Genomic DNA, 27,628 nt, shown 5'->3' with positions numbered 1-27,628 from the left:
CATTTTGTCCAGAGGAGAATAGATGAATGAGAGAACATAATGCTAACCGGGTAACAACATCCCCAGAAAATATACTCTAAACAAATCAGAAAAGACCTGAAGCCAGGGGAAAAGAAAGTGAAAGAAAGTAAAAAGAAAAAGAAAATGATAAAAGCAAACAAAAACAGAACAAAACAAAAAAAATACAGAATATGATCAAATATGATCAGGCTGGTGCATAGATCAGTGCCCCACACTAGATTTGGGGTGTATTTTGGTCTGTTAGAAGAAAGTGCCTCCCAAAATTTTAAAGAAAGAAAAACTTATATACGTACAAAAATAAGGGTTGATATGATGAAGGGATGGAATATGACTCTAAAGATGAAAATTGTATAAAATTTTATTAAAGGAATTGATAATTTTAAAAAAACAAAAGAGAATTAAAAAAAAAAAAGGAGAGAATGTGATCAGGCAGGAGACCAGAACAAAGCCATACACTAGAGATTTAGGGTATATTTTGATCTGTTAGAAGAAACTGTATCTCAGAATTTTAAAGAGAGAACAACTTATATATATAAGCCAAAAATAAGGGTAACTACTATGAAGGGATAGAATATGACTCTAAAACTGAAAAATAAGAATGTTTTTTTAAAAAAGGGATTGATAAGATGTTGGTTGAAAAGGGGAAAAAAAAAGTTAAAAAAAATTAACTTTGAAAGACTAAAGAATCATGGTAAAAAAGCCATGAATTCTATGTGTAGTATTCCCCTAGCACTGGAGTTCTGCCGTTCTCATTGATCGGTAAACTTGGTCTTGGCTGGCTGTTCTCGCTGATCTTCTGTGGGAGGGGCCTGTTGCGGTGATTCCCAAATGTCTTTGCCGGAGGCAGAATTGCCCCACCCTTGCCGGTCCAGGCTAAGTTATCTGCTCGGGTTTGCTCTCTGGAGCTTTTGTTCCTTGCAAGCTTTCTCTACAGCTTTGGAGGCCGAGAGTGAAAATGGCAGCCTCCCATTCTCCGCCCCAAGGAGCCGAGAACTCGGTGCCCCACTCCTCAGTGAGCCCCCAGAGAAAAGCAGTCAATCACTCCCCTCTCCCCGGTCTTCGGCCACACTCCGTGCTCACCCGGCCTGTGACCGAGTGTTTCTCTCTGGCACCCGACCCTGTGTGGAGTCTCCAAACCCAGATGATCCCTGCAGTGCGCTCCCGTGCCGCTCCTCCCAGGGGGAGGAAGGGGAGTCTCCCTGGATCTGCCGCTTGTTGGGTCCCTGCTGGAGGAGCAATGGCCCGACTGTGCCGCGGATCATGGTTTATGGCAACGCTGAGCTGAGAGCCCGCGCCTCGGCTCCGTCTTTGCAGCCGGCTTCCCCGCTCCGAGAACTGGGAGCTCTGCTGCACTCAGACACCCCCAGTCTTCCTGTGACCCCGAGGGTCCTGAGACCACACTGTCCTGTGAGTGTTCCACCCCCCGCTTAGCCACTGGAGTGACGTCCCTCAGCGGAGCCGACTTCTAAAAGTTCCGATTTTGTGCTCCACGGCTCTCTCACTTGCCAGAAGCGGCATACAGAGGCCCCCTCCCCCGCCGTCTATCCTCCCGAATATCACCTCAGATTCACTTCTCCGCCCGTCCTACCTTCCAGAAAGTGGTCGCTTTTCTGTTCAGAGAGTTGTTGCCATTCTTTTCTTCGATCTCCTGTTGAGTTTGTAGGTGTTCAGAATGGTTTGATCCCTGTCCAGCTGAATTCCTGAGACCAGACGAAATCCAGGTGTCCTACTCCTCCTCCATCTTGCTCCGCCTTAATAATCTCTTTATTGCTACTTTTTGCCATTTCAGTTACTTTGTGTCTTGCTGTGGACCTTCTTGGATTTAGTTCAGAGGGGGCTCTCTGCCTCTTGGATATGGATGTCTATTTCCTTCCCTAGATATGGGAAGTTTTCAGCTATTTCTTCAGATAAATTTTCTGTACCCTTTTCTCTCTCTCTCCTCCTGGGATCCCAATAATGTGAATGCTGTTACACTTGATTTAAATCTATTCTTGTTTTGTATAACTTTTTTTCTCTCACCTGCTTAGTTTGATTGCTTTCAATTACTCTGTTCTCCAGGTCACCGATCCATTCTTCTTCCTGTTGTATTCTATATTCTGTCTAGTGTGTTTTTAATTTCATTTATTGAGTTCATATCTGATTGTATTTTTTCTCTCTTTTTTTTTTTTTAAAGATTTTATTTATTTATTTGACAGAGAAAGACACAGCGAAAGAGGGAACACAAGCAGAGGGAGTGGGAGAGGGAGAAGCAGGCTTCCCGCGGAGCAGGGAGCCCGGTGCGGGGCTCGATCCCAGGACCCTGGGATCATGACCTGAGCCGAAGGCAGACGCTTAACGACTGAGCCACTCAGGCGCCCCTGTGTTTTCTTTGTTAAGTTTCTCAATGATGTCCCCTACTCTTTTCTCAGGTCCAGCAAATATCTTAATGATCATTACTTTAAATTCTCTATCAGGCGTATTACTTGTGTCTATTTCAGTTAGGTCATTTGCTATGATTTTTTCCTTTTATTTGTGACCTACTTCCTTTTCTCATTTTGTCTAAATCTTTATGTCTGTTTCTGTATGCTAGGAAAGTCAGCTATGTCTCCTGCCTTATGAAGGAGAGGTCCTGTAATGCAGTGTCTCCAGTTCACCAGAACCTGGCACTTGAGGGGTGATTCCTATGTGTGTTGCGTTTGCCCTGCTGTTGTGGCCGAGTTGCTTTTTCCTTCAGTCCAGTCATCTGCAATGGCTTTCTTTGCCTGTGGTGGGCAGTGCTTGGTCTCTTTTGTGTTAGTGGGCCTGTCTTGGGCTGCCTTGGGCTTGAGTTTTGTGAGACCAACCATTTGCCAGAGGTAACAGTAGCACCAAACTGCAGGATGGTTACCTGTTTTGTCCCCCTGAGAAGCTTTTATTGGTGGGCAGGGCCTGCAGTCAGACCAGCTGTCTGTCCCTTGCCCACTGCTGGGGCCATAGGTGGAGTGGTGTGTGTGGTTATCTTCCCCTGTGCCTGTGTCACTTTGGAGTGGTGCTGGCCCCTGTTGGCGTGCTTGCACATTGCTGGGCTTGTGGCACCTCTTTGGAAGGGCTCTGGCTAAGAGCATTTTGGAGGGGTTGACTCTGCAAAGGGCAAGGGTCCACAAACTCGGGGGAGGGAGGGGACCTGCATTCACTAAGACTAAGGCCAACCTGGCTGGAGAGGGCAGATCTGAAGTGCAGGGGGTGAGGGAGGTGCAGGGCATGCAGTGTTATCAAGGAGGGAGTATCTGGGCTTCTCTGATTCCTGCAGGTCGCCCCGTGTTTATGCTGGTAGGTGGAAGTAGGTAATGGTGCCCACCAGCTCCGTTGTTTCTGAAGAAGTCTCTCAAGGGTCCCTGACCTTCCATCACACTCATGAGATTAGTGAAGAAAGCCCCCTTCTGTATGCCCCAGGCATTTTTCAAACTGCGGCTTCCATGCTATATCTCTGTGGGCTGTTTGTTACGCTGTCTCTTTAAGGGCGTGGACGGATTCCTCTTGCCCTCCAGGTTCTCCCAGAGCTGAGCCCAATTATTTTTATAGTTTCAGGTTTTGAGTCTCTTTGGTTGTAAGAACTCATGAAATTCAGCCCCTCTGGCTTTCAAAGTCAAATGTTTGGAGAGTCCACACAGGGAAGACAAATTCCCTTGTGTGAGAGTACTTCTCTCCCCTCTCCATTCCAGCAGCATCCCTCCCACCCACAGACAGCCCCATGTGTCCCTTTAGTTGTGGAATTTGTTCTCCTAGTCTTCCTGTCATTTTCTGGGTTATTTATACTGATGTGAATGTTACCTAGTTGTATCCCTGAGATGAATTGTGCTTTGGGTTGTCCTATTCTGCCATCTTTTCTGGAATTCTTCCATCATCATTTTAAAGATTTTGCTCTATTTTTTTCTTTTCTTTCTTTTCTCTTCCTTTCCTTTCCTTTTTTTTTTTTTTCTCCTGATGAGACCTTTGCAGTAATTCTTGCCTTCACTACCATGTATGTAATGTGTGGCTATATAGGTGTCCTTTTATTTTTGATGATAGAAGGTTTAATTTGTTTTGTTTTTAAATCACCTTTTCTATTAGGATACATCTCGCTTGAGGTTTGTTGAGCAATTCTATACTTTTCATCTTATTTGGATTTGGCCATTATTTCATCAAATATTTCTTCTTACGTGCCTACCCTTTTGACTCTAGTTAAAAACATCATATATATACGATGGCCTGCATTATACCTGCATTATATAAATACTTTATATTATATATATATGGTATATATATATACACATATATGTATATATATGCCTACATTAACTAGGCTCTGTTCATTTCTTTCATTATCTGGAAGTTTCTATTGATGTTTCAAGTTCACTGATCCGTTTTCTATAGTGTCTAATTTGCTTTTAGTATTTTCCAGTGAAGTTTTTATTTCAGATATTTTTTTTTAAGGATTTATGTATTTATTTTAGAGGAGAGAGAGCACACGCAGGGGGAGCAGCAGGCAGAGGGAGAAGCAGGCTCCCCGCTGAGCAAGGAGCCCAATGTAGGACTCAATCCCAGGACCCTGGGATCATGACCTGAGCGGAAGGCAGATGCTTAACTGACTGCGCCACCCAGGCATCCCAATTTCAGATATTTTAAGTTCATGAAGTTCCTTTAAAAAATATCCCATTTATATTCACACTGTATTCATTTTTTCTTGACTTTCAAAATCATACTTATAATAGTTGGTTTATTGTATTTGTCAGAAGGTTCCATCTCTCTCATTTCTGAGTCTGTCTGTTCACAGTAGCTTTTTTCCCCAGTTATGAGTCACATTTTCTAGCTTCCTCACACACCCAGTAATGTTTTACTGGATTCTGACCATTTACATTGTTTTGGATTTTGTTCTATTATTTTGGAAGTTGTTGGACTTGGTTCCAGCAGGTGTTTAGGCTCTTTGCAGGCAGCTAAATCATTTCAATACTTTTAAAAATATCTCATTTGGTGTAGGTTTGGGTGATCTCTGCTGTGTGGCTAGCGTAGCCCTACTACGAAGGCATGACTCTTTTGGGCTGTCTCCTGCACATTCCAGTATTCTGCCTGGTTGGAACTTTTAGCACATGCCAGCGCTTTTGAAGCTCTGGCCTTTCCCAGATACATGCTCAGCTAGGGGTTTTCTGCAGTAGACTCAAGATGATCCCCTGAAGCCCTATTAAGATTTCTGGGCTCTTTTCTCCATTTCTCCTCCTCTTCTCCAGTGTATTTGTCCATGTTCTCAACATTCCAAAATCTTCAACCTTTCTGAACTCCAATGTCCGTCCTCATTCTGACTCTAAGATACCGTTACACTCTTCTTGCATTGTTCTTCATTGCACTGAGATTCAGAAAATGATTCCAGCCAGAAAGCCAGGGCAATTACAACATTAACTCACTTGTCTCCCTTCTTCCAGGGATCAAAGTCCTACCTTGACTATTGTCACATGCTTGAAAATTGTTTTTTATATATTTTATCCAGTTTTTCTCTTTTCCTTTTTTTTTCCCCCCTCCCTTCCTTTCTGGCAACAGGCTGTTTCTACTTTCAGTTACTCCATGGCCAGAATACAAATTTATTTTTTAATTGTCAGTGGTTTATCATTGATACTTTACTGTTAAATCCAAACTCCTTAGAGTAAAACATCATAAGACTTTTCTGACCTGTCTCCAGTTTGCCCCTATTGCCTATATACTTTTGCTTTTTTTCTTAAATGTTTTGTTCCAGCCACATGGGACAACCTTTATCTTGCACGTTTGAATATTTTCATGCCTTCATGTTAGTATGTTCACATTCTTTTGCCTTTCTGCTGACTTGCTGTCTTGGAATTATGTCCACTTCTATCAGAGAAATTACCATATTCTATTAGAACCATCTAACTTTGTTTCCTGCACTGTACTCTGAATTCTACATGTGATTTCAGGCACATCAGACCACATCTCTTGTAAATAAGTGTCATTTGTTACAATACAGATTTGGGAAATGAGATGTTCTCAGAGGTTTATTCTATCCCTAAAATGTAAGAAGTTTTAGGTTATCTAAAGAGCATATTTTCAAGGAAGCTATCGTAAACATTCAGTTATAAAATTTAAAATGTGAATACCTAAACTCTGTATACTGGATTTCACCAAAGATTCAGCATTGATAACTAACTTAAGAACGATCATAAAAATGCACTTAATTGTGGATAAAACCATTTGTTTTGTATTTAGAGGAATCCAGTGTCACCTGATATTTGCTAACTACAATAGGACAGCTTTTTGAAGAATAAATCTTAGTAAATTTTTACCTTTATACCTCTAACTAAACTACAGATCATCTTGTTGACTATTTTTTTAAATAAATGAACAATAGTTTATTGTATTAAAATGACTGACAATTTAATAAATGGATACAGCCAGAGGCACCAATATGAGTATAATATACTAATAATTTCTCATGGTTTCTCTTAATTATCAAATGTCAGTGATAAAAAATAAACCTAATTACATGTATTTAGGGACAGTTGAGAAATTTTTACTTCTAAATCAAAGGCTACTCATTTATTCATGGGGAAAAAATCAATCCATGGTCACAGGGAAATAAGTTCTATTTAAGGAAAAGAAATATAGGAAATAATAGTAAAGCCATTTTTGAAAATATTAAGAGCAGACAGCTTTTTTTTTCACGATAAATTTGCAAAACACATAATACGCAGTTTTTTTGGTGAAATAGTTTGAAGAGGAAGGAATGTTAAGACATGGTTTTAAGCATGGGATTGAAAAGAGAAGAAAATGAAAACAAAACTGGAAAGAAGAAAGGGGGAGATAAAGTAGAAGAGAAGTAAAGAGGGATGAGAACAAGAGATGGGATGGAGAAAAAGGAAACAAGCATATATGCAAAATTAAGGAGAAAGAAAATGGTAATGATATGAGACAAAGGACTTTTGAAATATTAGCTAAGTAAAATTTTGCATATTTATACCTTAACTCACTGAGCATTTTAATGAAGAGTTTCTTTTTCATTATAAAAGTAATATATGAAAAAAAAAAAATACTTGTTCATTGCAGAACATGAGGCAAATATTCAAGAAGAACAAAAAATCACCTGGAAGGCTGCTAGCCAAATGCAAGAATTTTAACATTTGTGAGTATTATTTTCTTAAATTTTTAGATGCATTTTCAAACAGCTTTGTTAGAGTGGCATAAACATTTGGCCTCCTTAATCACTTGGAACTCTAGCTTAAACATTTTTGAAGAACTTTTGTCAACATTTTTATTTTTAATCCTAGTAGGAAACTGATAGTGACTTTATTAGAATGATTTGATAACATTTTAATTAAGAACTATTTACAAACATATGAACAATGGGCAGAAGTTCATAAAGGGCAGTCTAGTAACCCAGGGCTTAGGACTGTGGCCAGGTCTGTGAGAGATCCATGGTGACCTTCAGCTAGGAGTCCTGGCAATCTTGGGTAATTCCACAGTGATAAGTAGCCCTGGAAATATAGATACACCAAAACTACTTTTCTCCCTATCTTCAGTCACCCATGGGATTCACTTTAGCTAGAATCTACCTGGTGGCCAAATGGTAACAGAACCTAAGTCATCTGTATAGATTACTTTCTGGGCAGAAACCAAAGGGGGGAAAACTGAGATCCAATGGTTCTGGAGGGACAAATGGAAGATATTCAGGGCACTAATTAATATTCCATTAAAGTTCATTTACAAATCCCCCTCTTTTATTATGTTTTTTTTCATTATTGTCAACAGTGCTCTTAGGTTTTCTCTGTTTAGAATTATTTCCTCAGTAAAAACCATTAAGAGGAAACATAGGTACATAGGTATAAAAGATTTATGACTTATTTTTTCCAAGAGTTTGCAACAATTTATAGTTCTACCTGCAAGTTATGAGAGCCTTACTGTATCCTTCTTAGCAATGTAAATTTTTTGATGCTGTTCAGTAAGTTGTTTGGCAAATTACATGGCAATGTTTTACTCTGCATTTCTTTCTTTGATAACCATTGGGTTTAAAGGTGTCCATGTTTGTTAAATTTATTTTCATTTTTCTCTTTTAAATTTTCTTTTCATACCCTGTTCTATTTCATGTGGCCCCCAGATGTGTTACAATTAATTCATTAATGTAACAAAGAAAGATTAATCCAAGATCCATTAACCAAAAGATTTACTTGAAACTGAATGTAAGTTTTTGAATAGCACCTGACAACTGCTCACTTTTTGTTTTTCTTGATGCTGAGATGATAATTGGCTTATAAATGGGAAAATTAGATTTCATTTATACAAAAATATTTCATTATTATTTGCCGCAGAAATTACTAGGAAACAACATTGCCTTGTAACAGTAGAATAAAGTTAATAATTAAAATCAGATTGGAAATTTAAAAATTATTTTGGCAGAATATGCAGTATAACACAAATAGTTCCCAGTTATTCAGTGCATCCTACGTTGCAAATATGTCTCATCTTCATAAAAAATTCATTTGCTAATTTGCCTACAAGAAAATTGATCCTATGAGAGATTTGTTTCAGATCTCACAAAATGTATATAATGAACTCATTTTATATACTGATTTTAATCTATAAAATTCAACCTTCTATTTTATCCAATATACTGTTTTATTATTGTTGTTTGTTACTGTTAATACTAAACAGATTTAATTTGCTCACCATAACCTCTTTCAGGTTTATACTGATAAGTAGAAACTAAACAATGTGCTCACCTACTTCCAACCACACAAAACCCCATTACAAATTTGCACTTTTGTTTTTTCATAGAATAAAGAGGAAGTCTCCATATGTTGGAATTTAAAGAATATGAATGAATGGTCTTCCTCTGTTCTCTAAAAATAATACAGATGTGAAAGATAAAAATCACAATAGAATAAGTTGCCATCATATGGTAGTGATAATGAGGTAGGGAAGCTGGAGGAATCCATTTTGGAAAGGCTGTGTGTCTGCTGTTTTTCTGGTAGGCCGAATTTCTATATTTTGCTTCTGAACAAGCCAAAGAAGCTATGTTCCACTTCAAGGGGAAAGCAAGAGTGAATCATTCTCTTTTTTTCCTAGGCCCCAAGCACGTAATAAAATCTAAGAAGAGCTGGATACCAAACATGTTCCAGAACGTTAGCTTCAAACAAACTTCTGCTGACACTGGCATCAATACCTCCTACCTTCGATGATTCATGAAATAACACCTGTTACTCACCTCTCATCAGCTTTGATTGGACCCTACCCTGGATTCCTAAAGGAACACATACCCTAGATCCTTTTCTAATATAAACCCCAAGCACTGATGAGACTCATTGTCCTTTCTAAGTCTCCTAGACACTCTGCTATTCTTAAACTCTGTTTTCGCTTTCTCCAACTCATGTTTGATTTCTATCCTGGGTGAAGCCAGGGACCCCCTCCAATCTGCCTTCATCAGTTACAAATCCTATTCTGGAGTCAGTCAGACTATTTCCTATGCTTCCTGGCTCACCTACCTATTAGGATGAATTAAGCAAGTTATTTTACCTCCCCGTGACTCGGTTTCCTCATCTTTAAAAGAGGATAATAAAATATTAACTATATGTCAGGGGGTGTTCTGAGGATTAAGTTCATAAATATAAGCCTAATTTATTAGATCATAGTAGCCTAATGTAAATCATTAGAGCATTAAGAGTATTGACTGAATAAAATTGAAAGAAGGCAACGAAACATAGGAAGAAAGGAAGGCAGGAAGCAATCTTGCTAGTCATTTTTAAGATTACCTCAACTACGCATTTACTTACATACTCTACTGTAATTACATAAACAGACACATTGACCATATTTTACTAGCAGAGTCCACCCAACCTTGGTTATATTGCTTGATTGATAGAGTAGGTGCTCACTTAATAGATGATGAACAGTTAAATACGTAAAAGAATAAATGAATAGATAAAACTAGGAAGCCCTGGATAGCTGGAACAAATAGGATAGAAAAAATATAACATATTTTTCATATTTTTCCCAAAAGTACACAAAAAACATTGAAGGAATAATCTATATGAGACCAAGGTAAAAATGGACCAGAGCAGTAAGGGGCCAATAGGCTGAAGCGTACCTAAATGAGCCTCATCAACCAGTCTTCACTGAATTTAGATATAGTAGATACCCTGTTCCAGGCATGTAAGATCCAATTCCAGCTGTAACTTGGCTCAAACCACTTGCTTTATGGTTTCTTTTACATAAACAAAGTCAAATTGATGGTACCTACACATTTCTCTCCATGCTGGAAACTCCTTTGAAAAAGGTTTTATAAGAGTATGACATTCAGAATAAGTAATACCTAAGACCAATGCCTCCCATGACTGTCCCACATTGTCATGTTTGTGTACTTACTTGCTGGGTTTTCCGTGCTATGTAGACTGATCACTGGGACACCTGGGCCTGGATTTTAAAAACATGTATAAAAAATATGTATAAATATTTTAAAGACATCTAAGTAATAATTATTGGAAAGGCTTACATGACAGTTACTTTTTCCAAATTGAAGCATTTCACAGTTAAAACATAATAATGAAACAAACCACATAACTAGATTGCATTCCTATCTACAGATATTTTATTCAGAAAAGAACATATGGGGAAAGAAACCATTTGCAAAGATTGTTAAGATTTCCCCTTCTCCAAAATGCCCTATCCTTCTATAATTCTATGGTACCCAGTCTTACGCTCCTTACTCTCTTTCACTAGTCTTTTATAGAGCAGTCACTGATGTCCAGAAAGCTGATTCATGACCCTGTGACCCCTCACTAGTTAATCCAAGATTAAATTCTACTTACCACTCAATCAAGGAAGAAAGAATGCATGCATAATAGAAATATCTCATCCATAAGATAAAAATTTGGTTCTAATTATATATTAATTTAAAAAACATTAACTGCAATCATCAAATATTTCAAATATGCTAGTTACTTCAGTGTAACCATAAGATGTTATCCTGAAACTTCACTCCTCTAAGGAACTATATCTAGAGGTCTAATGGTTTTTCCCTGGTATCATCAAACAAGAACTTTTTTGATACCAAGAGAAAAAAAAAAAAAACTAAGAAGAGCAAGGGTTGATCTATTTCTCAGGGTGTCTTAAAACAGGACAGCTTCAGGTACCCACTGGGGCAAGAGCAGTCCATTACATTATAAGGGATACAGGTCTTCCATTTCATTCTGGGAGATACAGTGTCTATTTAAGGGGCAGCGATTCCTATCAATCAGTATAACCTAGATAGAGCATGCTAATATAGAAGATAGAAGTAATTGGGGTGAATGTAATCTCTTAAAATTGAAGGGTGCTAGACCCAGGCAATTAAATTTCTGTAGATCCTAAATCTCTTAACAACCAAGCCATTATTTTAATAAGAGGACTGTTTTTTTTTTTTTCTAAAGAGTAGGTAAATTCTATTGTTATAGCATGACTTTGCTGATGTAAATGTTTATTCACTTTTTTAAAAGTTTCACTCTCAAACAGCCTTTATTGATCATGAGTAAATGTTCACTCCCAATTTCGTTTTCTAAATGAAGATACAATTCATAGCTCAGTAAATTCTTACTTTATAACTTAACGAATGCATACATTTAGAATATCAAATCATATAGCTAGAGAATAATAATTATGATAGTAATAGATACTGATCAAATAAAGTAAATTTCATCAGAAATCATGTATTACCTTTACAGAGTAATAAGAAATGTTGATTCATAGGACTAAAACTGGCATCAAAATATGTACATTGTTCTTTCATAAAATTACATGAAATGCATTGACGATTCAATAGTCCTTCAGTAGAAGCACTGTGGAAAGAAAAAGAAAATTAGAAATGGTACTTTTCCAGGTACTTGAATGTGTGGCATCAATATTTAAATATTAACATAAACTGAAGAGCTCCAGCATTACTTAACATTGCAGTTCCTTGTAAATGATGACTTACTGTATAAATGCAAAGTCAGTTTCCATTACTAATGTTAAGACTTACACATTTTTCTTCTCTGTAATAAAATTAAAATCATGTATGCCGACATGTATAAAATGTATGTATGGATGTTTATAAATAAAGGAACTGATTTCCACAGGACTCAATGTAATTTATTCTTACCTGCCTTTTCTCTACAGATATTTCTTTATAAATATAGCTGTAAAAGGAATTGCCCACAGAGACTAGCATAAACTCACCATCAATAAATATTAGTTGAAAGAACCAATACATTGTTTCACAAGCTACACCAAGAATCAAGCTCATTAAACAGTAGAATTTGATATCAGTGTCAAATTTTTCCCACTAAATGTACTGAAAATACTTGCCTTAAATACCTGACTGAAATTTTTAGTAAAGGAAAGTTACTTTTGTATGATGATATAATGTTAGTGATCATACATACTTTGAGACATCAGGGAGGTAGGTAAAAAGAAAAGCAATCATCTATTTTACAAATAGAGATGAATCATAAATTATGCCAACAGATGAAAATGGTGGTGAAGCTATATCTTAAACTTGGACAGAATATTCTCAGTTTCATTTAGAAATGAAACATGATTTTGGCTATACATTTGTAAATGAATCCTAGTCATTTTGATGTGCAGTAGGCTGCATACACAGGGATAGGAACAGATGTATTGACATGGGCAACAGAAGCACCAGAAGTAATCGAGGATCAATGTTAAGTGTGGTTCATAAACTCACAATTTCACATTTGAAACATTCCGAGCTCATTATAACCCCAAATTTTCCTTCACTGGTCAAGGCAATTAATATAAACTAAGCACTTAAACACATTAACCAGTTTCACCTTTACGATAAGTTACAAGGTAGTCATACCTAATATTTTCTCTTTAAAATTGCTGTGTGTGTATATATACCTTCACACACACACCATAGCATTTGCCATTTTAATCATTTTTAAGTATATAGGTCAATGTCATTAATTCTATTCAGCGTTGTGTAACAATCTCCAGAGAGGCTGAGAATGCATGCCAGTTGTCCACAGCTACTTAAATGATATAACTGGAATTTAAAACCCTTTTCTCTCTCTACTCCTTCATATAATTTTTCATATTCAAGTTCCCCAAAATTTGTTGGTAGTTTCTCATTATTTAGATTACTTAGATTATTTAGAAATTACTGAAATAAATGCACATTTTCAGATAAAATTCTAAACTGACCGTGGCAGCAGTTGTGATTCTTCAGGGGTATCTCATCCCATAAATTTAGTCAACCAATGATTATTTTTATGACCTGGACAATGATTGAGTTTTCTGGGTTAAACACTAACTTTATCTTAACAGTCAAGCCAACTGGCATTTGCTAAGCTGTTTAAGGGGAAATTCATTGGTACTGCATTTTCTGTATAATCTTTTTTTTTTTTTTTTTTTAGATTTTATTTATTTGTCAGAGAGAGAGACAGAACACAAGCAGGGGGAGAGGCAGGCAGAGGGAGAAGCAGGCTCCCCACCGAGCAAGGAGCCCGATGCGGGACTCGATCCCAGGATCCCGGGATGGTGACCTGAGCCGAAGGCAGCGGCTTAACCGACTGAGCCACCCAGGCACCCCTGCATTTTCTGTATAACACAGCCTACTCCACTAGTACGTCATAGATAGGCTGACTATTCTGCCTCGGTCACTAGAAAGCGAAGACAAGCACAAATCTAAGAAGTCATTTTGATTCAAATCACATTTTAGGCTAATAAAGGGAAGAGAGATTGAAATAGTTCCATTGGCTAAAATTGGCCAAGTCCAGTCTTCTGACACTGTCACTTTTCTTTAAGAATTTCATAAAATGAGAGAAATAAAACCTTGGTCAAGTAGTTTCAGGACCTTAAAAAAAAATGGCTCAGGACTACCAGTACCAACCAGAGTATATGTTTCAAGACAGGCTTCCGGTCACCAAAAAGAAAAAAAAAAAGTAACCAGTACTTTAATGAAGAACTCTAAACCCAAACTAGAATCAGTCTCTTTAAATAAATAGCTCTTCTTCCTTTGGAAGTCATTGAGAATATGGGTTCTGGACTCTAAGAGAAAAACAACAAACACCCAAAAAACAAACACAGAAATAACATACTGGGAGAGGTGATAAAAATGAGACATTTGCTTCAGATGAAAGCAATTTATGCATAAATAAGAGTATGTGGTGAATTAGAGGGAGTTTAGGATGCTTTAAACATACATTTTTACCCTCAAAGGAAAGTCTAGGCTACTGGGTAAGAATCAGTGGTGACACTTCTTCAAACATGATGAATTTCTACTGAGAATATACCATGGCAGTTTTGACACTTTAAAAATGGATCTGTGAAATGGAAATTAGAAAGTGTATATAAAGTCTAGAATTAATGTTGCTTGCCAGACAAAAATAAAAGTCATTGTTGTGAGGTCCTGGTGAAAGCTTTCCGGGTGAGGAAACATTTTAGTACTAAATAGGTATGACCTTAAGTACCTTTTATGAGTATAACTTTCCATCTGGGAAAACTGGGCAGATGAAAACATTTCCCATCTACTGCTTTATTTAAGCAATGAGCATTCCTGGCTTCAATAACAATCTTACTAGGTTTTGTACACTATGGGGGCATGGGGGGGTGGGGAGAAACACTTTCTCTTGATGCACTCTTCTAAGTGTTCACAATGGTTTTATTTTGTTTGGGAAAAAATTACCAGTGTACAATATTCTTGCACTGAAAATTCAAAATGAGGCTTAGCAGAAGAAAAGTCCACTGAGGAAAATATGTAAATGCCTATGATGTGGGTAGTTGAGAGAAGCAAGCCTTAAAATAAAAGGATATTTTGAGACTGTGAAAGCAGGTGAGGAGAAAAATAAAGAAGGAGCAGCTAGATGGTCTTCACTTCAGGTCCAACCGACCCTTCAGGCTTGCTAATGTTCAGAGCTGAAAGACTGGACCAAAGTGTGAGGTTTCGTCATGTCAAAAATGAAACTCAGATTTTTCCATCCTATCATTAAGCTGTGTAGATGGCCACTGAGAAATGAACGTGTTCAGGGCAGTCCTTGCACCTTGCTTACCTGTACAGCTGCCTCCCTCTGGGAGAAGACTCTGTGCTCAGAAAGTAACTGCCCAGGAAAGAAAACAACACAAACATCAGGCACAGATCAATTTTTGCCAGGCTGTTTTCATTTGAATTTTCAAACTGTCAAAGAACAGGCAAGAGCTGTTCCATTATTCAACCGCAGAACTTTGCTCCATTTGGGAAACACATCTTTTTTTCTTAAAATATCATCATATCACCCCTTTGTGTAATCTCTGTCTGGGGGTGTGTGCATGTATCTGGGCAAGTAAGTGTGTCTCTGGGTGAAGGACAGGGAGAGTCTTTAAAGAAAAAGTTGCTCTTACATAGCCGGGGTGTCTGGAGTAGGACCACAGTAAGCAAAACATAAATCTGGCAGAAAAGATTGCATTTGACAGCCCAGACTTCCAACCTGACCAGAGAACCAAAAACGCTCACATTTTTTGAGTAGTTTCATCATATGCCAAGATCTTTATCACTTCCCAGTTTCCTGATGTCAGATGCCGCACAGTAATTTGCTCACTTTTACTCTGCAAAGAAATAGAAAATATTGATTTTCCTTTTTATTTAAACAGCATCTCTCTGGTCAACACCAAAGTACCAACTGCCTGTGTCACTTTTAATTCTGTAATTCTCAGCTAACATTCAGTTTCTTGTTTTCAGTCTCAAAAATTCACACACATTCATGCAAACATTGACCAGGGTAGGATGGTGTCCTTTCTCCTATACTGTAGGGAAACCATTCAGAAAACACCTCTAGGTAAGGCTTTCCTCTGCATCACTTGGACACAGGATGTCATCTTGGCATTTACAAATATCTGCTCTTAAAAACAAGTTGCCTGTGAACAGTTTTATTAAAATCTCCTGATGCACATGGCAGGTTTTCTTGAGACAAACACCAGGAAGTGGGATTGGTCATTAGTACACATGTCTTCTACTTAACTAGGTAGTGACAAAATATTTTCCAAACTTGTCCCTATTTACAGCCTACTAGCAACATGAGTTTTCATTGCTCCACATCTTTATCACTTCCTTACCAACATTAATTTCCTCAGACTATTTTTTTGTCAAATTAATGAGCATGAAATTATATCTCATTTTCTTTTTATTGAGGAAATATTCAAACCTACAGAAAGGCTGAATGAAAAGTACATGATTATCTGTAAAATCATTACCTAGACTCACCAAATGTCAACATACTGAATATTTGCCCTCCCTCTTTTTATTGTTTGCTCAATCATTTAAAAGTAGACTGCAAACACCAGGATATTTTTGCCTTCAATATACGTCAATACTTCAATATACGTCTCTCAAGATTAAGACTATTTTCACATGTAAGCAAGTCACATATCACACCCCAGAATATTAACATCATCTAAATATATAATCTATACCCTAAATTCCACAACAGCCACAAGTAACCCAAATAACTATATATATACACACACACACACACACACACATATATAATGTATTTCATGTTTAAATATATATAAATACATACATACATTTATATATTTAGATAAAATAGATGTCTCAATCAAGGTTTCCATATCATATTGGATTGTCATCTCTTTAGTCTCAAAGAAAAACATTTGTCTTTTCTGATTTCTACAACATTGGCCATTTTTTAGACTCTTGGTCCAGTGGTCTTACAGAATGTTCAGAATTTTGAATTTGTCTGTTTTCTTATGCTTTAATTTAGCCTAAATATTTTTAGCAAAAATATTACAGAGGTGATACCGGATACCTCTGCTGCTTATATCAGGAAATATACCATTATACATCTTCCCACTCATCACAATGCTGTTTACATGGTAACTGTGAGATATAGGCATTGTAAAAAACATTTTGCCTTATAATTAAAAGCGGATGATACTTGAATATTATATGAATAGCTTTTTCCCCATTAACTTTTCATTCAGTAGGTTTGGCATCCATTCATGACCTTTCCCTAAATAAATTACCATCTCAAAGTGATTTTCTAATTCTAATATCACTTTTTTATTTATTAGGTGGCATACTTCTGTAAAAAGAACTTCTACTATTTCTCCTTGTATGTGTTTACTCTCATTTTCTCTTTCTCTCCCTCTTCTTCATATTACTATACACTTAACGCATGTTTAATGCAATGTTACATTCCATTACTGCTGTTACTCTTTATGATGCTGAAATTGTCAAAATTTGGTTAGCAGGGACTCCTTCAAGTCAACCCCTCTATTCTTTGGAAATGATTACATTGGTCTTTGAGCACTTCCATGTTTTATTCACAATCACATGTTCTTATATCATTTTACTTCCTCTACCTCCTAACTGTAATCAGTTATTTCTCCGTGAAGTTTTTTCTACTGGATTAAGGTATTTAGATAGAAAGATGCGGGGTTATGTGTGTTCATCGCTACTCTAATGTTATTAGTGCTGGGCCTTTTTAGAAGAGATAGATAGATGGATAGCTAGACAGATTTCCCTGTTTTCTCTCTGTGCGTGTGTGCGTTCTTAGTATTATCTTCAATTCAAATTCGTATCAGTTTGATTTATATTCAGGTGCATTTACTTCTCTATTTCAACATAGTCTTTGTTGTCCTCATTTTTTGTATTTAATTTTCTTTTAAAAATATGTAGATGGGGGACACCTGGACCTGCCTTCAGCTCAGGTCATGATCCCAGGGTCCTGGGATCCAGCCACGAGTCAGGCTCCCTGCTTAGTGGGGAGTCTGCTTCTGCCTCTGCCCCTCCCCTCCACCCGTGCTCTCCTTGGCTCTCTCTCTTTCTCTCAAATAAATAAAATCTTTTAAAAATGTAAAAAAATATGAAAATATGTAAATGGTTCAAACATACACTATATATATGTATGTATAAAAATATTGGAGTATAGAAGCCCCAACCTCTTGCCCTCGTTTGGGACCTCTCTGAGGGCCATTCAGTCTAGAATTCTTATGGGGTCAGCTGAGGCCTTCATTCAGATGGCCCTGCCGCTCAAATTGTTCTGCCCAATTTTTCTTCCTTGCATTCCTGTCCAAAGTTATTGATATCCTCTGTAATAATGGTCCTACAGGCTAATCTTCTCAGTTGGCTTCCTGTGAAACTCAACTTGTGACAGGTATATTGGTATAATTTCATTTTGCATTTCTCTTAGGAAAAAAGTTGAGCATCATATATACATATATATGTATAATACAACATATATAATGTGTCATTTGCATAATTACAAAGGAGATTCAGTAATTATCCCTCTGCTATTGTTTGTCTACATTATCTATCAGATTTCTTTTGTTTGGGTCTTCTTTATTTTTTAAGAGCTCTATGTCTTTATATCCATTATGTGAGATGTAAGCTGCAAATATGTTCTCCTGATTTGTCATTTTATGTTGACATTGGTTATGGTACTATTTTTCCCCAAAAAAGCTTTTTCTAATCTTTATGTAATCAAATTTACCATCATATTCTTACATTGTCTCTACATATTGGTGCATAGTTTAAAGGCTTTCTTCAAACTAAGGTTATGAATAATTTATTAATGTTTTCTCCCAGTACATGTAATGTTTTATTTCTCAAAGTTAGATCTCTGATCATTTTAGAATTATGGTGGTAGTATGTAACTACTTTTATCTTTTTCCTAATGATATTCAATTTTTCCAAAACTATTTTATGAAAAAATTCACTTTTTCCAGTACTTTGAAATGCCATCTTTATCATATATTAAACTTCCATATGTGTCTAAGGCTATTTCTGTACTGTCTATGCTGTTCCTTTAGTCTCTGTTAATTCACGTCCCAAAACCACACTTTTAATTACAGATTTTTGTAACATCCATATTATTTAGAATCCACCCCTTCTTAGTATTTTTTTCAGGATTTCCCTAGATATTACTTATTAAAAATAAGCATATCTCATTCAAGCATATAAAGACTTGCTAGCATTTCTTATTGGGATAAAATAAAATTTCTAATTAATATTGACCTCTTTATGATCTTCAGTCATTTTATCCCAGAACAGGGATATTTTCCCATTTGTTCAAGTCTACTTTATGCCTTTCAGGAATGTTTTAACATTGTCCTCATAGAGGTTTTGTACATTTTGCACATTTATATTTCGTGTTTTATATTTTGTTGCTAATGTGAATGGCTTTCTATTCCATATCCTTTTTAAATGGTTATTATTTGCAAATAGGAACATTATTCATTTCCATATGCTAAATAGCTATCCTATCATCTCACTGAATACTTTTCCAAATCTTATGGCTTATGGTTTATTCTCACCTGATTTACACGAATGTCTCCCAAAACAATATTGTGGAGATAGTGTGCATCCTTCCTTGTTCCCAACCTTAATGGGAATGCCACTCTATTGGATTATGGACTGAGGCATATATGTTTTATCATGTTAAGAAATTAACCACCAATTCCTATATTTTTAATTTTTTTTTAAACCAGGAATTGGTATTAAATTTTATAAAAGGCTTTTTTTTACAGCAACTGTAAGAAAACCAATGATGTAGAACAATTCAAATTGTGTTAGGCATTACTTTTGAAAGTCTGATAAGATTCCCTTATAAAATCATGTGGGCCTTGGTGCTCCTTTGTGGTATAGTTCTTTGATGATATATTTCTTCTATGTCATTAGTGAATGTAAGTTGTCTGTCTCTCTTGGGGCAGTTTTGGTTAAATGTATTTCCTCATAAAATTGCTCATTTGATCTAAATTTTCAAATTAATTGACATAGACTTCTGTAAAATACTCTCTCAGGATCTATTAAAATGTCCTTTTTTAATTCCTACCAGTCATTTTTAATTGTGTTTTCTTTCTCATTTTTCCTCAATTGGGAGAGCTTGTGTTTTGTCTGTGTGTGTGTGTGTGTGTGTGTTTTCAAACAGCAAGCATTATTGTTTTTTATTAGTTCTAAATTTGTCTGATTTTGCTGATAGTTTTCTAGCCATTTGGGTTAGGAATTCAACTCATTTAATTTCATTCTTCCATTTTAGTTGTTAAAGTTTGTATAGCTATGAGTTTTATTCTGACATCTGATTCTTAAGAAGGTATTGTCATTCTTGTTACTGTTATTACTATTTTATAAATTTTGCAAATTTGAAACTTCCAAGGAATTGTTTAATTGGATTTACTTTAAAAAAGTCTTCTAGCCAGAAAACTTGTTAAAAATATATTCTTGATTTCTAGGCTTATTACATTGTGATCATAGCATGTTTTCCTATAATTTCTACTTTATAAAACTTAATGAGCCTTTAAAATAACTAATACACATTCAATTTTTGTCAGTGTTCCCCGTATACTTGAAAAGGATTTATCTCTTATTTGGATGTGTTCATATAATATATATATTATATAACGTAATCAACTTATATATGTGTACATATAAAAATCATATAATGTGATTCACTTTACAGTAAGGATGGTACGAGAAGGCTTCCACATACCAAGCAGTTTGTGTGCATTTTCACCTTATGAAGGTAGCTCCCCTTGCACTACCCGAGGCGCAGACAGACATTTCTGACTATTATGCCCTCCTTGTGATTTGTGCCCTTGAACATTATAAAGTATCTTCTGCTCTTTTTTAAATGCTTTGGGGGCATGAAAGCTCTTTCGTCCAGCATCAGGATTTAGCCTTTCTAACTCCTTTTGTTTTAAATGTGTATTTTCAAAAAGGTTGAACTGCATTAATTTCAAGAAGAAATCTGAACAACATTTTCTTAAAAATTTTGGTACATAAGTTAAGCCAAATAACATTTAATGGGTATAACTGATACCTTTTGAAAACTTCTATCATATTTTATATATTTATTATGGATATCATGTTTAATGAGTTCGCTGTAAGCAGTTTTTTGTAATTTTTAAATTTTCTGAAATCTAGTGCTTTTTTAGTTTTACACGTTATCGTTGTATTAATAACTTTAATAATGCTCTTACCAGCCCCCCCCAAAGTTATCTTTTGTTTCCTGACCATTTGTGTTGTTTTGGTTTATTGCTGGATTATGGTTTTAAATGTTGTCTCTATTCTGTTCTGCTTCTCTTTTTTAAGAAATCCAATTAAATGTCATATTCATATTATTATGTTCATATTATTTCCCTGTTCATATTATTTCATATTATATTCCCTGTCTTAGCTATTTCTGATCCTCTCCATTTTATTTCATTTGTTTATTCATTTGTTTCCATTTATCTTCTTGATACCCACTAGTATATTTTCAACAATATCTGTTTACTCTTGGTCATCTTTCCATTAATTTACTATTTTGTACTATTTTGTACTTCCTGAGATCTATTATTTGGTTTACAACTTTTCTTTCTACTTTATGAAGCCTTTTCTGAGTTTTAAGTTTCACATTTGATAATTTTATATATACAAGTGCTTATTTGGTGATATTTAATTCTTTTGGGAGTATTATGTTACTGTATTCTTCTGCTTCATCGTTGATTTGGGGGGAGGGGTATCTTTATCTATTGAACATTTTTTATTCTCAGTTTATGTTTACCTCATATAGTAACTTTGCATATCTGTTGTCAGCTATATTTTCTTCTTTAAAATTATCTTGGATTTTCTAGGATATAGATGCATAAGGGTGGTAAAAGATTAGATAACCCACTAGAATTCTATTAGTAGTACCCTAAGGAGCCATGTCCCTAAGGAATACTATCTCTAGTACCCTAAGAACTTGTTTCCCAAGGAGCACCCTAAGGCAGCACCATTAGGAGTGGATGCATATTTTCTGATAGCCATATGTGTACATATATATATTTCCTGCAGGGTCCCTATTTATATATATATATATATATATATATATATATATATATATATATATATACACACACACACATTTTTTTTTTTTTCCCCTTGCAGGGTCCTTAATTTCTATCACTAGTTTCTACTTTCCACCTTTCCCTTCTCCAACAATATTTCAAGAAATGGCTCTGTCAAGTTTTTTTCTGTCTTTCTTAGGTGGTAATATTTAAAAAACGTCATATTTGGCTTTGTGCATAGTCAAGGTACTTCACTTTAATTCCTTGTCTCAACGCTGACTTTTATTTTTTAAATTTTATTTTTGTTTTATTTAAGTTTAATTGACATAAAATATCTTATACTTTCATGTGTACATCATAATGTTTCAATATTTTTACACATTAGGAAATGATCCCCAGGTTAAGTCTGGTTACCAGCTGTCAATATACAGAGTTTCAATGCTGATTTTTAAAAGGAATATAACTAATGGTCCACTGTAGACTTCGCTAAATTAGCTAAGTTTTTGGTGAATGCCTTTATGACCTTAAAGAAGTTGTCTTTGTTCCTATATTTCTCTTTGATTATGGATTTTGTGGAATTTATTGGAGGCTGTTTCTACACCTATAAGACGATTATATCTTTTCATGTAGGTGCAAATGCAGTGAATTAAATTATAGATATTTAAATTTTAATCAAACTTAGCATTCCTGTGTGAAAAGTAACAGTAATTTTTTTAATCCACTGAAGAATTCAATTGCCACTATTTGATTTAGGAGTTCTTAAGTGACCTATAATTGTCTTTTCTCATACTGCCTTTTTTGGTTTTGCATACAAGACGATACCTGTATCATAAAATACACTGAAAATTATTCCATCTTTTTCTATGTTCTGAATATGTTTCTGTACAATTTAAATGTGTGCTCCTTGAATATTTTGAATATTTGGTAGAGCCCACATTTGAAAACCACCTGTACTTGATGTGGAGACATTTTAAAACACTGTTCCATTTCCTTAATAATATGGGACAATCAGATTGTTTCTTAAATCGGATTTGGTAACTTTTTTTCCTAGAATTTATTCATTTCACTCAAGTTTTCAAATTTGTTGGCATGAAGTTATTAATAGTATTTTAAAACACATTTTTAAATCTGCAGTTATGCTTCCTTTTCATTACTTATACTTTGGGAGTTTTCCTACTTTTTAAATTAAACTTAGTAGACATTATAGATTTAATTTTTTTTTTTCAAAGAGCCAAATACTTGTTTTGCTAAGCCTCATTTACCTTTGCTCTAGTTCATTAAATTCTACTATTGTATTTCTCATTTTCTTCCTTCTTCATTTGAATTTATTTTGTTATTTTTCTAAATTCTGATATTGAATGTTAATTTATATATTCCATATTTCCTTTTATAGATTATATATTACATCTATGTATATGATATAATGTATATATTTCCTATTAAACCCATGAATAATGCAGAAATTATATTTTATTTCCAAATGTATGGCTTTGAGACAGTTATAAATGTTGGAACTCACCTCTAATTCAATTGCAATGTCTTTAGAGACTGTAATATATTAGCTGAGTAATACTTCACATGTGTTTTTGGTATAAATATATCCAGAACCTGGGGCTTTTTCACGTGGGAGAGTTTTATTATAACCATCAACTTTGCCATACTATTGGAAGCAAAACTAAAAGGGCATTCTGCTCCACTTCATCTATGTAGTAATAGAATTTTCCTTCAAAAAATTCTCCATGTCTTATTGGTACATGTCTGTATTTCAACATCTCCCTAAATCATCTATTCCTTGTTTTTAAAGGGAGTTCTCTAGACTTCTAGCTTTTAACGTCAACAACAAACATACGACTTCTTTTTTAACTTTTTTTTTTTTTTTTTTTTTTGCATACTGACACATTACAGCACTTTATAAGTATTTGCTGAATGAAAGTATAAATGCAAAGATGAAACCAAATTCCTGTGATTTGAGGCAGGCACAGGCCAGAAGGCTTACACAGAGTCTGAAGTCACATATTTAACAGCCAAATCCCCACAGGTCAACATCCCAATAGATGGTTTCTCTTACTCATTTTCAGACCCTGCTTTGAATGAGACATGGACAGGATACTAAGATCTTAAGGTTTTTAGTGCATCTTTGGTGCCCAATTTTAAGATGAACAACATCTCAAAACATTAAAAGGTAAAGAAATTTTGCTTTATATTTGTACATATCTAGAAATGCTTTTGGTTCAGAGATTTCTAGGTTGATTATATTTTTTTCAGAAAATTTTGTTATTTGTAGGTGTGTGTTCAAGGATAGAAGAGTATCCACATTAAAAGTGATCATGAGCCAAAATCCAATGCTTGAAACAATGTCTGAACACAACATACACAAGATTAAAAACTGCACATTATTAATTTCAATAATGTATCTAGCATAAAAATATTATGCTTCTAATTTAGGACCAAAAGTTCTCACGCTGGAAGCCTTAACAATAACCTCACAACCATTGGATTACACTTCAAGCATCTGGAATTGCCCTGCTTGCTTTATATCCACTAGGGAAAATCTGGGCTGTAGAATAAATTGAACCTCATTTCACATATAATAGCATAACCTATCTTTTATAGTTCAATAGTTATATTTATAAGACTCAACTATTTTCCACTAATGCATATCAGATTATGTCATAGCAGTGAACATATTACTTTTGATCTGGACTTCAGGTAAATAATTCCAATATAAATCAGCATATAGTAGATGGCCATATAGTAAATTCAAAATAAATACCAAGGAACTTGACTAGTCTTTACAAGGGAGGTGTCTGTATCTCAGTTTTCAATCCACCTTCAAATGACAAGCAGTCACAGCCAAGATAATTTAACAAAGCAGGAAAGAATAATCATTTTTACTGCACAATAATTCTTTCCAAGCAACTATGGTCTCTATTATATTAACTTGGTAGAACAGAAAAAATGATTGTGAATATAAAAGCACAGTGGACTTTTGGTAAGGGCAACATGGCAACATACTTTAAATTAAACTCATATTTCACTTTTAATTTTAGAATAAACAGCAATAAAACTAATAATTTCCTTCACCAGGGAGATGACAATCTAGGATGCAGGTAAAGTGTTTTTATTTCCAAATAAAGTAAAATTTGAGAAGAAAACATCAGACACAATTAGACATCAGATACCTCTCCTCGAATTGGTATAGATTTTCTCTTACTCAGAAAAATTAAATATTAATCTTGTATTTCTATTTAAAAATTTGAAAGATATTGGTATCAGTGAAAATTTAATAATGCATGTGCTTTTTACCTGATTACACACTGTTCATTCAAATTTCTTATATTAAATTCTATTGAACTTCTACAGCTTCTAAATAAGTGAAATATTGTAGTGCTTAAAAATAGTATGCTTTAATTTACTGTCTATTTATCACATGAGGTGAGCTAATTGTTTTCAGACAATGTCCTAATCAGATGCAATAATGAAATTTAATGAAAAAAAATTTATTGGGTTGATTAGATGATAGAATTGTGAATTGGGGGCATGCCATTTTCTACAGTATTTGTAATGAATAATGGCATTTAAAATTGTTCCAAGTGAAATCATCAGCTCTCATGAGCAAAACTTTCTATTGCTGCATAGAGAAAGAGAATGGATTCACCAACATATATAATTTTTCATTTAACACAATTTAGGAAGATGACAGGGCAATTCTTTATGTTTATGAATTTGAACCACTTAACATGATTGAAACTCTGCTTACTCCTTATTTGAGAGAAAAAGGTAGCCATGTCTTTGACAAAAACCTTTTACTTAACTGCAGCCTGCATTACAGGATACAGGATATTAGAGTTCCAGATAGGGCAACTCAGAAGTTAAAGGTCTACATAAGGAATACCGCGGAGGGATGAGGAAGGGGAACATTTATGAAGCAATCACAAGTTTAATGATCTGAGGTAAAGAAGTTCTGCATCACTGTTTGATTCAGGAACTAGATTGATATTAATATTGCATATTGCATATTCTACTCAAAAGAACAACTACTTTAACTATATAGATTTTTGGAAAAGCCAATTTTTATTTTTATTAATATTGTCTCTAATGCAACATACAAAAGTGGAGAAATTCTGCTATCACATATATTAAAAGTAATCTAGAAATAAAAAATAATATATACATATGCATATAGATATATGTGTATATATATTAGTGTATATATATTAGTGTATGTATATATGAGCTTAGAAATATTTTACTTTTGATGCAGGAATTCCAGTTTTGTTAATCAAAACTAAATAAATAATCTATAATATAAAGTAGCTTTTCATACAGTGACAGATATAATTACAGCAAATTGCCACTGAATTATACAGTGAATAATACTGGTTAAGTATCTACATCTAGTCAAGTAAATATTAATCTTCTAAAGAATTGTTTTTCAAAATTATGTAGCATTATGGGAAAAGTATGCTCTATAATTATAATTTAAAATATCAGAATGAAATACTACAGTTTACATAAAATTATAAACTTGTCTAAAAGGAGGAAACTACATAAATTCTTTCAACTTCTGTTTTTTGAAATTACATTAGTAAGGATCAATCACCTTTGTAAATGAGAAAAAAAAAACACTAAAATATTTATAATGACAACCATCACACTTTATAACAAAATAGCCTGAAAGAGTAATTTTATAGCCTGGCCTCTAATTAATAGTTTTTATCTACCTATTCATTGTGAAAGAGAGCAAAATGTTTACAAAAATTTCCTAGTTACATTTAGTAAGATACTTCAAACAAATAAATATACTTTCAGTCAGTGAGGAAGCTCTCAAATATACCTAAGCATCAAATACTACAAGGGTGGTCATCCTGACTGTTGGCTGTCAAACCCTCTGTTCCTGTCAATTCTCACTTTCAGCATGTCAAGGGAAGAAAGAAAGGATAAAAAGTCATCAATGTTAGTATGCATTACTGTTTAGACTGTGAAGTATTATACTATTTTTGGAGAGTCAGTTTGGAACTCCATATCAAAACCTAAACAAATACGTATGTACATATATACTTTGCCTAGGTATCTTTTGATATCTTAAAATATATTTTTGTGATAATAATCACAAATATTTATGTATAAGAATGTTTATCTCTGAATAATTTCTAGTATCAAAATTAGAGTAACTTTAATGATTAAAATTGATTCACTTAAAAACAGTATACTAAATCTATTTGGCAGAATGCTGAACAGCTATTAAAACATACTTAAGAATAATATTAAATATTAAGAATATAATAAATGATATGAAAATGCTTAGAAATTATTCTTTAAATATTACAAATACATATATGTGCTTTGTAATATTTAAGGGAAAATCAAATATTTTTAATGTTAAAAGGGATTAGAAATATATATATATATACACCAATTGATTTATAGTGTGAGATTGTGGGGTGACGAGATTGCATTTGATTTTAAATTAGTTCAGTTAATTCAGCTTAGAATTGTACAAATCTTTATAGAATATGTGTCAATTTGGTAATCATAAAAGAGCTTTTCTTGTAAACTATTTAAAAAAATGAGGCAAAGGAATTCAAATATTTTCTAAGATTGTGTGGGTGTGTAGACTTAGGCATAACTTAAATTTGTCTAACCACTAACCTCTAACTCATTAACAAAGTAGATTAATTTCATCCGCATTGCCAAAATATCCATAAATAATCATGCAGTCATGTTTATTTCTCAGTGAGGCAAACCACAGATTCTCTAAACTCTAACCAGAATAGATCAAAATATTTTCTACTTCAATGAAAACTTTGTTATAATCTTCATATAGAAGAGGAAC

At 34.6% G+C, this 27,628-nt stretch overlaps 1 protein-coding gene across 9 annotated transcripts in view; it reads right to left on the bottom strand.

Annotated features, from left to right (window-relative positions):
• Nucleotides 1-27,628, bottom strand: part of DPP10 (dipeptidyl peptidase like 10) — a 1,381,541-nt gene that overhangs the window by 53,277 nt on the left and 1,300,636 nt on the right. For all 9 annotated transcript variants that reach the window (XM_032399013.1, XM_032398270.1, XM_032397511.1 and 6 more), the window contains 4 exons: nt 15,479-15,570; nt 15,039-15,086; nt 11,704-11,825; nt 10,378-10,425 (listed from right to left, as the gene is read on the bottom strand). In XM_032399013.1, the coding sequence (XP_032254904.1) occupies nt 10,378-10,425; nt 11,704-11,825; nt 15,039-15,086; nt 15,479-15,570 (310 nt within the window). The remainder of the gene's footprint in view (nt 1-10,377; nt 10,426-11,703; nt 11,826-15,038; nt 15,087-15,478; nt 15,571-27,628) is intronic.

This window comes from Phoca vitulina, unplaced genomic scaffold (genome assembly GCF_004348235.1).
Source record: "Phoca vitulina isolate PV1807 unplaced genomic scaffold, GSC_HSeal_1.0 scaffold1, whole genome shotgun sequence".
NCBI classification, from domain to species: domain Eukaryota; kingdom Metazoa; phylum Chordata; class Mammalia; order Carnivora; family Phocidae; genus Phoca; species Phoca vitulina.
This window is presented reverse-complemented; position numbering and strand designations above follow the sequence as displayed.